The 12,091-nt window shown below is 38.4% G+C and overlaps 1 protein-coding gene across 1 annotated transcript in view; it reads right to left on the bottom strand.

Moving 5' to 3' along the window:
* Nucleotides 1-6,567: 6,567 nt before the first annotated feature.
* The window catches only part of LOC110220689 (serine palmitoyltransferase small subunit A), a 29,927-nt gene continuing 24,403 nt past the window's right edge, over nucleotides 6,568-12,091 (bottom strand). Inside the window, exon 2 of the mRNA XM_021004810.2 lies at nucleotides 6,568-7,379. Within this exon, the coding sequence (XP_020860469.1) occupies nucleotides 7,276-7,379 (104 nt within the window). The 3' untranslated portion in view covers nucleotides 6,568-7,275. The remainder of the gene's footprint in view (nucleotides 7,380-12,091) is intronic.

Genomic DNA, 12,091 nt, shown 5'->3' with positions numbered 1-12,091 from the left:
TCTCCTTTCTCATCTCCACCTACAAGCTTCTTTTAAGTCCCAACCAGAATCTCATCTTTTACAGAAAGCTGTTTGCCAATCCCTATTCATTCTAATGCCTTCTCTCTTAATCTTCTCCTATTTACCCTGTATGTTCTTTGTTTGTACCTATTCCCTGAGTTGTATTGGATGAAATGTTTTATTCTACTTTCTAATACTTTCCCAGGTGACGTGTTCTTTCATTTCCAGCCTGTAGTGTTCTCTAATTCCCCATGGGCCCATTATTCAGACATGCACATTTCCCTTTGTCTTCCCTCCTTTAGGGAAAGAATGAGAAAAAGGCATCGAACCCAGGGAGAGTGTGTATATACAAACACTATAAAATGAGATTGATTTTCTTACATGGCTAATAAAGTATCTTTCAAAGAAGTTTCAAAATGGAAGTTCAGAAGTGTGCTGAGGAACATTAGGATCAAACGAAATGGTTTACAAAGCACTTTGCAAAACTTAAAGCACTCTGTGAATGTCTTCCTTTTAATATCAGGCACTATCTTTTGTCCTGTGTTGTATTCCCAGGCCTTAGCACAGTGCCTAGCACCTAGTAGGCTCTCAATAAATGTTTACTGTCTATCTAGCTCCAGTCTCTTTTCTGAGTTCCAGTCCTGACTCACTGACTGCCTTTTGGCTCTCCTACAGGTATCCCAAAATAAACATTTCCCAACCAGAAGCAAGAGTCCCCCTAAACCCTACCCTCTTCCCAATTTTCCTGTGCCTTTGCATTGGGTTTCTTAGTTTCCTTAGCTTCCTTGAAGGCTCAGCTAAAAATACCATCCAAAATAGCACTGTTATCCTACAAAGTGCAAAGGCCAGATTTTACTTTCACAATGCTTAAACAGGTTAAAATAATGGCAAACCTGTGCCTGGAACACATGCAAAGTATGGTAAACACTGATAAACACTTTTTTTTCCAGGAGTTAGGTTTTATTGTAAGCCCATGTATAAATACTTTATTAATTGCAAGAAACAGGTTTACCCCCATAATGCAGATATCAACAAGAGACAAAAAGACAACATAACAGGCCCTACACTAAGAGCTGGAGATACAAAGGAAAGCAAAAGAACTTTCCTTGCATTTCAAGAAACTCGGTCTAATGGGAGAGACAACTTTCACACTATGTACAAAGAAGGTGAAATCAGAGGAAAGGCATTAACATTAAGGGGTGAAAGACTGGGAAAGGCTTCTTGCAGAAGGGATTTTAGTTGAGACTTGAAGGTGGAAATGAAGGAGAGAATTTCAGGCCCAAGGGAGAGGCAGTGAAAATGCAGTCACAGAGAGAATGTCAGGTGGGAGGAACAGCAACGAGATCAATGTCACCAGATTGTAGCTGGTGTCGAGGAGGAAGGGAGAAAGAACTGGAAAGGCAGGCAGGGACCAAGTTATAAAGGGCTGTAGAAACCAAACCGAGGAATTTATATCTGATCCTGGAGGTAAGGGGGAGTCACTGGAGTGGCTGAGTATACTGAATGAGGGAAGGGCTGGGATGATATAGTCAGACTGGCACTTTATGAAGATCACTTCTCCCTAAGAGGAAGCTTCACTATGGGCAAATAAGGTCAACTTATGATTGGCTCTACCCTCGTCACTGGTTCAGTTAATTTAGTCAAGTACTTTGAACTGTATGCTTTAGTTTTTCTGCATGTAAAAAAGGGATATTTTGCCCTCATCAACTCCAGAAAAATGTCTATGAAAATCCAAACAATCTCCATAAGGACAGGTGCTGTTTTATTAGGTGGCTCAGTGGATAGCACGATGTAGTTGAAGCCAAGACTTGTTCCAATTCTGTTGTGACCTGTACAAGTCACTTAACCACTTTTTATCTCAGTTACCTCATCTGTAAAATGAACATGTTAAGTAGCAGTTATCTTACAGGATTATTGGGAGGATCCAACGAGATAACATATGTAAAGCACTATATGCTAGCTATTGTCATTATCACTATTTTTCGTATTCCTAGAGCCTCGTACAATACCTTGCTTTCACTAGGTTTTCAATAAACACTTGCAGAACTGCACAAACATGAATTATTTCTCGTTTACTTATGAAGTACACATTACTATGTCAATATGTGAGTGCTCAATTTTTGTAATGACAAATTTCTAGTAACCCAAGCTGCACTTTTCTGATGAATTTGTTTTCCACATCAGTTATTTGGCTTGTACTCTCTCTCTACCTTTTCTTCCACCCTTTTAGACATTGCCTCATGTCATGCTGTGTCACTTCTTCACAAATCAGAACTATCGATTAATCAAAAAAACATTGATTAAGCACCTACTGTTTTTGAGCACTGTGCTAAGTGTTGGGGATACAAAAAAAAGGCAAAAGACAATTCCGGCCATAAAGGAGCTTATAATCTAATGGGGGAGACAACATAAAAATATATATACAGAGCAAGCTCTTAAAGGATAAATAGAAGATAGTTAAAGAGGGAAAGCACCAGAAATTAAGAGAGGTTAGGGAAGGCTTCCTGTAGAAGATGGACTTTAGTTGGTACTTAAGGAAGCCAGAAAAGTCAGCAGATAGAGGGGAAGAGATCGAATATTCCCAGCAAGGGGGGACAGTTGGAGAAATCCCAGAGCCAGAGACAGACTCTCTTGTGGCTTGAACACACAGGTGGCCAGTGTTATTGACTGAAAAATACATGTTGGGGAATAAAAGGACTAAAATGGTAGAAGAGGAGTGGGTTGTGGAGGCAATAGAGAGACAATGGCGTTTGCTGAGTAGGACAGCAACATGTTTAGACCTGCGTTTTAGGGGGATCATTTTAGGCAGGCAGATTCACCAGCAGGCTATAATACAATAATCCAGGCATGAGGTAATGAGGGTCTGCATTGTCAGAGGACAGGGGGGGCATACGAGGAGATGTTGCAAAGGTGAAATTATTATGCCTTTGCAACAGGTTGGATATCCGAAAGAAAGTGAGGAATCAAGGATGACTCCAAGCCTGAGGGACTGGGAGGAATGGTGTTGCCTTCTATAGCAATAGGGAAATAAGGAGGAAGTAAAAGGAGAAAGAAGAAAAGGAGGAGGAAAGAAAATGAGTTCTATTTTGGACATACTAAGTTTAAGATGTCTTCTGGACATCCGGTTTGAGATGTCTGAGAGGCTGTTAGAGGAGATGCAAGATTGAAGGGTAGCAGAGAGATTGGCACAGGGAAAGGCAGATTTATGAATCATAAGCATGGAGAGGATAATTAAATCTATGGGAGGTGATGAGATCACCAAGTGAAGCAGAATAGAAGAAGGCCCAGGACAAAACTCTGAGGGACGCCTATGATTAGAGGGTGTGATCTGGAGGAAGATCCTGCAAAGAAGACAGAGAAGGAATGGCCAAATACGTGAGAGAGAGTGGTGTCCTGAAAACTCAAGAGAAAACAGAATATCAAATCAAGGTGGAGAGAGGGTCAAAGGCTATAATAAGGTCAAGGAAAATGACGACTGAGAAAAGACCACTGCATTTCACAACTGAGAAATCATTACAGTAGATCTGGTGGAATGATAATGCTGGAAGCCAGACTGTAAGAAGTGAGAGGAGAGAAAACAGAGGCACTGAGTTTAGTTAAAAAGGGAAGAGATACAGGATGAGAGACAGCAGGAATGGAAGAATCAAGTGATTATTTTTTTCAGGATAGGGAAGGCACAGGCATGTTTGCAGGCAGTAGGAAATGAGCCAGTAGCTATTTGAAATTTCATATCGTCTTACTGGAACAGTCCCAGACTCTAGTCATCATCCTCATTTCCTCCTCACAGGAGCTTTGGACTTGACCCTTGAAATGAACTAGGGCTCTGTTTGTATGAGTTCTTGCCCTGATCAGGCTTCCATGCCACTTTTTGGCAATCTCCACACCCTGCCATTATGTTTACAACACAATTCCCTCTCTTCCACATCCCATTTGTGCTGTTTTCCCCATTAGAAGGTATGTTCCTTGAAAATTTGCTTCTCTTGAACTTGTATCACTGATACTATGCCTGAAATAGTAAGCACTTAAAACGTTTTTGAAAATTATTTTGAAAATTTGCTTGAACTCACTCTATTATTTTGACTCATAAAATTTAGTGCTTAGTAAAAGCACAAAATTAACTCCATTTCCAGACCTATAACTAGAGTGTAATTTACTCCCAGAAAGTTGGTTGAGGCACTTAGAGGCTAAGTGATTTCCGGTGGTCACACAGATTTATAGGCAGTTATGTGTCACAGAGGGGATTTAATCCAGGCCTTCCTGACCTCAAGGTAGGACCTCTATGTACTACTGGAAGCCCTTTCTTCAAATTGCTAATTAAATTAAGCAAAGAGACATGAAGAAAGTGATACCAAGATTCAAAATAATGGTGAAACAGAATGGGGGCCAATATTTTGTATGTAGTTCCCCTTCCTTACTCCAAAAAGCTTAATGATATTTACAGCAGGCTACAAGTACCAGATTATAGTAAGGATGGTTCTGAACATGGTACTAAAAGGAAAAGTAACAAACTTCAGATTAAATATTACTGCTTAATGCTGAGCATGCAGAGAGGTGGAAGTTAAATGCACTGTGGGCTTGTCCTATTACAATAAGATAATTTTTAAAAAGCATGTAGATGCTTTTTGCAAGTAGATACAGCTGTATTTCAAAAATATGTTTAGTGCAACACCTGGCATTGTTGGCATACAATATTAATACATACACGTATGTCAATACAAGTCCACTAAAGCAAGCAACATTTAAGCAAGCAAGAGGCAGTGCTGGACGGTGGATAGAGTAGCAGTCTTGGAGCAAGAAATACTTGCCAAGACAAGCAAGTCACCTAATTTCTCAGTGCCCCAAGTGACTCATGATTCACATGAGTTGCTGATGTGCATGTACCTTCTGTGTTCAAAGTCTTAGAAGAGTTGCTGGGGCAACGAGAGGTACCTTGTCCAGTGTCACTTAACTGGACAGAGCCAGCATGTCAGAGGCAGAAAGTGAGCCCATTCTCCTTGATGCAGACCCCAGCTCTCATTCTGTCAGGTCAGGATGCCTCTCTAATAAAGAATGAACTATAAACTATTTGTGTCATGGACCCCCTGGACAGCCTAGCAAACCTTTCTTAGAATAAGTTTAGTTTTTTCTATTCATAATCAAAGGAAATGTCAAATTTCAGCTAGGGGCTAGTGGAAATAAATTCTTTTTTCCCATCCAAGTTTGTGGATCCCCTTAAATCTATTTGTGGAACTGTTTTAGAGGGTCTCTTCTAGATCAACTGTGTTCTAAATAACAGACTCCAGTCCATATTCTTAAACACTTTAAGGTTTACAAAGGTCTTTAACTCTGAGGTAGGTAAAAGCATTACTATTCTAATTAGTCATTTTAAGGATGAAGACATCTAGGCTCTGACTGGCTTACCATTATCATGCTTATAGATTGCTTCCTTCTGTTTTTCTTATTGTAATTCAGTTTTCCTGGTCTACCTCAAAATTGGGATTAGAAATGCTTTTGTGACCTCTGCAAGTCACTATAACCTACTAGTTTCAGGTTTCAACTGTACAATGAGGCAATTGAGTAGTCTATCTCTAAGTAAGGTCTCTTCCAGCTTTATATTCTATGATCCAAAATAAAAATTTCATAACGAGCAGAGTCTAGATAGCTAAAACTACTCCTGGGTATAAACTTACATAAAAGTTCAATTGGACTATTCCCTCTTCATCTTGTTAATTTTTTCTACACAATATTAAGTGTACCCCAAATGCTGCGTGAACTATCAACAAAGGAGAAAGAACACTAGCCTGAACTTAGTTGTATGACCTTGGAAAATCACTTAACCTTTCTTTATTTGTAAAATAAGAGTTAGATTATATCTCAAATTCTATGAAATTGTGTTTCTTTTTGTCTTTGCATGTAGCCCAGTGCTTGACACATAAAAGTTGCTAAATAAATGCCTGTTCATGATTGAATTACTTCTTAAAGTTTATCAATTCTATAATGTGAGGAGAAAATGAAAACTAATCAGTTACAAAGTATTCATCTTCAGTAGCAATAAATTTAGAATGGAAAAAAATACACAACATGAGATTAAAATCAAGAACAGCATTAATATTCTTTTTTTTTTTTGGTTAGGCAATGGGGTTAAGTGACTTTCCCAGGGTCACACAGCTAGTAAGTGTTATGTGTCTGAGGTCGCATTTGAACTCAGGTCCTTCTGAATCCTGGGCCAGTGCTCTATCCACTGTGCCACCTAGCTGTCCCCTAAGAACAGCCATTAATCTTAAAGAAGTTTTCCCATCATTTGATTTTCAATTTTGATAATCAGCCTTCACCACAGAAAAATTCTATTTTGGAAATATAAATTTTTACAGCACATACCACAAAGTGTGAAATGCTATATTAACAAGCTTCTAAATCTCCCTGGGTTGTAGTTTTACTAATTATTCACTGTGAACAATAATATGCCTTTTTCCCCCCCCAGCATCAGCTACAATCTTGAATTTTACAGGACTACAATGTTAGTGATTATTTACTTAATAAAACTACCATTTGATCAGCATTCCATAATAATGTCCCTAAGTAAATTAATTAGTTCTCCAAGCATTTTATTGTAGAACTTTTTTATCAATGAGAAATCCATAAAATAGGGCTATTAAAAAGTTAGGTATTCCTTTATTCAAACTGTAGAAGGATCTTCTTTGCTCTTTCACTATTAAGGAGAGAAATACTTTGTTTTTTTAATAACACTAAAGCAAAATAAATGTTTTACAATGCACACTCTAGACAGCTGAAACTACTCCTGAGTATAAACTTACAAAGAAGTCTCTTAGGCTCAACTGAAATATTCCCCCTTCATCTTGCTATTATTTCTACAAAATTTTGGTGAATACTATAAATATATCCAGGTAGATTTTTGTGCCAGACAACTGCTGAAGCAAGAGGCCTAACTAATGATCTCAGATTAAAAAAATAGAAGGCAATCAAAATTTACTCAATGTTACATTAAGAAAAGCTTTCACAGAACAACAGTGAAACAGTTCCAACGGTTAAGAAAATACTGATATTTTGAGTACAAACCACCACAATGTCAAAATAGACAAAACTACTGTATAAAGGAATACTTAAATAATGAATACAACATACGAGTTGGGATTGCTTTCTCATCCTACTAATACCAAATTTAGTCTTTATATTCATAACATATGTCTGGAATTTGCTGAAGTCTCATTTCACCAAGACAGGTTGCTTCTTCCCTTCAATGGATCTCTGGTCCATTGCTTCTTGAGCACATTGTGTTCACTGTACAATTTCAAAGTAGTGTAATATTGCCAAGATATGTTGAGGCATGAAGATGTATCCAGTGTATAATGCCATTCCAACAATGGAAATCAACATGGAATCTGGAGTTGTAATTAAGGAAAACTATTAGGTTGTTTCTCTTAGTACAATCAAGAATTTTAACAATATTTTCATATTCAAAATATGAAAATGTAGAGTCCAGAAAAGTAAACTCAAAAATTTTTTTAAATGAAGAAAGCCATTCTAAACTGCAGTGTTCCATACTGAAGTAATCACAAGTGGCAAAGCATCAAAAACCAAAAGCATGTAACTTGAAGTAAAATTATGACAATGCCTTAGACCATAAACACATCCTCAGTTTATGCTACATTACTTCAAGTCTCAATCTTTTCAATATGTTTTACAAGTACTGCTGTATGGCAGCAAAATCTGAAATACCACTGCCTGCAAAGAACTAAAGATAGACATCGCACTGAGGGCCATGGAGAACCATAAAGTGAATGTGAGCAGACTGCCAAATATAACCAACTAAATCTCCCAAGAAGAGCAAGAGTAAAGGATGTTATCAATAAATATGAAGACAGAAAGAGAAGATGGGCTGGGCAATAATAAGGGGATGGCAAATGGTCAGCCAGGATGACAGCTTCATGATATCAGGAAAAAGCAAGGAGGGCCTTCACTAATATAGGTTGCCCCTCTGTGGCAAACTTTAAGGAGAATATGAGTAAGTAAAAACTTTAAGGAGAACATGAGTAAGTAAAAACCATCGAGTAAAACCCATCCTCATCTGACCTAACCAATAACTATGCATTTTATACTTATTCCCCAAACCTGTCCCTGAGAAAATTAGTTAAATCACACATAATACACAAATACTGTTAACAAAATTATATAATTATTTCTTTCCTGGGTGCTATAATAAGGAGGAAACAGGGGGTACCTAAGGGCCATAATCTAAGGATCATAAATGAGTCTGTAACTGGAAGAGACTCCAGAGGCCATGTAGTCCAAACCTCTTAATTTACAGCAACATATCACTAACAAATATAAAAACCTACAGGTTTTATGAAAAATTTTTGTAGCTCACTTGACTGTGAACATATTCTCAAGAGTAAAAATTACAATTAGAACATATCCTGGAAACTTTAAGAAAAAGCTTATGAGGAAGCTTTATTCAACTACTTAAATTCTCATATGCTTTACTGAAATGCATAAAAAGGGCCTAGGACACACCTGTACAACAGTTACAGGTCATGATGAAAAGCCAGCAATACATTTTGCAGTCACTACAGAATGGCTGCAGTACACATTTTCAAAATGTGATGTTTTTTTCCTATTATAAAAACCCCTTTGCCCTATCTTCATTTCTTGTAAAACTATACACATATTACACAAATAATTTATACCCTCTTCCAGGACTGGAGATAGCATGATAGCATGGTGACTTCTAGTGAAAGATTACAAAACTTGGGGCCATGACCACATTTTATTCAAATAACAGTAATTTATTTAAAAAATAGTTCTTGAAGAACTGTATACTAGTGGAAAGGAACACGCACAGGAGGCAGAAGGTCTTTAAGTATAAAAACTCCCTCCAGGAATGGAGCTTGGCAAGTCATCTGTTAACTTACAGTCTTAGAGTTACTTGGGATACTAACAGATTTGGCAACTTGTCCTAAGTCACATAGTTAGTATGTATTAAAATCAAGAGTTAAAAAGGGGATCTTGAAGCTGAGAGAAGGTGGTAACTTCAACAGAAACAAGAAAATGTAGAAGAGTGGAGGGCCTGGAGGAAAGAAAATAGGCTCCATTTTGGACATGTTGAGTTTGAGATCTCTCCAGGAAATCCAGTTTGAAATATCCAGCAGGGTATTAACTGGTGATGTGGGACTAGAACTTAGGGAAAAACAAAGGCAAGCAAGTATCCATGTGTGCACTCGAGTACACACGCAGACCTCCCCCATCCCCCCCGCCACACACACACACAGAATAACAGTGAAATTAAATGCATAAGAGATCAGGAGGTTACCAAGAGAAAGTATATAAGCAGGATTTTGTTTTTAAACCTTTTTTATTTAAATAGTTATAACAACAGCAGTAACAATAAAAAATAAACAAGTTCACTTCTGCTTCCAGGAGCCAAGATGGAGGAGTAAGAAGTAATTCACTCTTATCCTCCCTTATTAACTTTCTCTGAAAGCCCAGAAAATGTCACCCTAAGAAAAACCCTGGAACAGCTGAACCAGAAGAAAGATAGGATGCAGCAGTCTGTTAGCCCAGGTAGCTTGAGGGATTAATGGGAAAGGCCCCTTCTGCTCTGGGGGAAAGGGAGCAGTACAGAACCGGAGGGGTCCCAGCAAGCTAGTAGAAAGCCCCACCTCAGCATACCAGGAGGAGAAATCCAGGTGGTGGAGCAGGCAAACACCAACACCAGGACCCCCGAGTGACTCAGTGAAGGCAGGGGAACTGGTGGAAACCAGCTTGGAAAACCACCAGTCCCTGGGCATTCTACAGAAACTAAGTCTCCCAGTGCCTCAGCAAAACTCTGGGACGCAAGTTCCAAAGAGCCCCAGGCAGATAAACACCCTACAACATCCACCTGTAAGGAGCTGACAAAAGCCAAAGGAAGGAAAGGCATGGGTGTGCAGGAAATCTCCAAGGGCCACACTACCCAATCCTACCCCTAGAGTTCCAGTGTTGCTGATTCCAGCCCCACACCAGGTAAGTTGCCAGAACCCTACAGCCTCCAACTGCCAGCATTAGAGGCCCTAGCACACAAAGCCAGTAACCAGGCCCTAGGCTCCCAACACAAGAAGCTTGGGTCAGTGACCTCTGCTCCCCAGCAGGAGAGCTCAATCTCTTTAAAGGCCAGGAAATAAGCAAACACCATGAGCAAAAAGAAACACTCAACTGGAATAACAAAAGGTCCAGAATATCAAGAGAACTAATGAAAAGAAATGCAAGGGAAGGTAGCCTAGCTATTCAAGATCCTAAATTGTATTATAAAACAGTAATCATCAAAACTACTTGGTACTGGCTAACAAATAGAATGGTGGATCAGTGGAACAGGTTAAGTATGCAAGACATAGTAGTCAATGACTATAGTAATCTATTATTTGATAAACCCAAAGACCCCAGCTTCTGGGATAAGAACTCACTGTTTGACAAAAACTGGAAAAGATTTTGGCAGAAACTAGGCATAGACCAAAATCTCACACCATATACCAAAATAAAGTCAAAATGGGTTCATGATTTAGACATAAAGGCTGATACTGTAAGCAAACTGGGAGAGCAAAGAATAGTGTACCTATCAGATTTATGGAGAACAGAAGAATTTATGACCAAACAGGACATAGAGAACATTATGAAATGCAAAAAAGTTTTTGCACAAACAAAGCCAATGCAACCAAGATTATAAGGAAAGTAGAAAATTGGGAAAGAATTTTTACAACCAGTCTCTCATTTCTAATAGAGAATTAAGTCAAATTTATAAGAATACAAGTCATTCCCCAATTGATAAATGGTCAAAGGATATGAACAGGCAGTTCTCAGATGAAGAAATTAAAGCCACCTACAGTCATATGAAAAATGATGTAAATCCCTATTGATCAGAGAAATGCAAATCAAAACAACTCTGAGGTACCACATCACACCTATCAGATTGGCCAACATGACAAAACAGGAAAATGATAAATGTTGGAGAAGATGTGGGAAAATTGGAACACTTATGCATTGTTGGTATAATTGTGAAATGATCCAACCATTTTGGAGAGCAATTTGGAACCATGCCCAAAGGGCTATAAAATGTGCATACCCTTTGACCCAGCAACAGCACTTCTGGAGCTGTATCCCAAAGAGATCATACAAATGGGAAAAGACCCCACATGTACAAAAATATTTACAGCAGCTCTTTTTGTGGTGGCAAAGAATTGGAAATTGAGAGGAAGCCCATAAATTGGGGAATGGCTGTTGTGGTATAAGAATGTAATGGAATACTATTGTACTATAAGAAATGATGAGCAGGCAGACTTCAGAAGAATCTGGAAAGACTTGTATGGTCTGATGCTGAGTGAAGTAAGCAGAACCAAGCGAACGTTGTACATGGTAACAGCCACATTGTGCAATGACTATTATTGATAGACTTAACCCTTCTCAGCAATATAAGGATCTAAGACATCTCCAAAAGCCTCATGATGGAAAATGCTATCCACATTCCAAAGAAAGAACTATGGAGTTTGAATGCAGATCGAAGCACAGTATTTGCTATTTTTTTTCTTCTGTTGTGTTTTATTTCCTCTTTCTGGTGGTTCCTCGTGTTGGTTCTAATTCTTACTTACATCATCACTAATGTGAAGATACATTTAATAGGAATATATATATGAATAGCCTCTATCAGATTGTTTGCCATCTTGGGGCAGGTGGGAAGAGAGAGGGAGAAAAATTAAAAACTCAAAAGCTTATGGAAGTGATTGTTGATAAATCAAAATAAATTAATAAAAAGAAAAGAAAAAACAAATAAACAAGTTCACGGACAACAAGTTAAGATCCCCTGGTAAACAGAGAAGAGAGCCTGGGAAAGACTCTCAGGGAATCATCTACAGTTATGGGTCTTGATGATGAATCAATAAGCAAAGGCAGCACAGAAGGAATGGTTAAACAGAATGAAAAATAGGAGAGAAGAGTATCAAAAATCTGCAGAGGCCAGAGAATCCACGAAGAGAGGGATTTTAAACGTTAAACGCAGCAGAAAAACTAAGGATTGACACAGAGAAAAGAGAATCCAATTTGGAAATTAAGAGACTACCTTTGGAAA

Source organism: Phascolarctos cinereus, unplaced genomic scaffold (genome assembly GCF_003287225.1).
Source record: "Phascolarctos cinereus isolate Bilbo 61053 unplaced genomic scaffold, phaCin_HiC Scaffold_3;HRSCAF=262, whole genome shotgun sequence".
NCBI classification, from domain to species: Eukaryota; Metazoa; Chordata; class Mammalia; order Diprotodontia; family Phascolarctidae; genus Phascolarctos; species Phascolarctos cinereus.
Note: the sequence above shows the minus strand (reverse complement) of the source record. Positions and strands in the feature narration are given on the sequence as shown.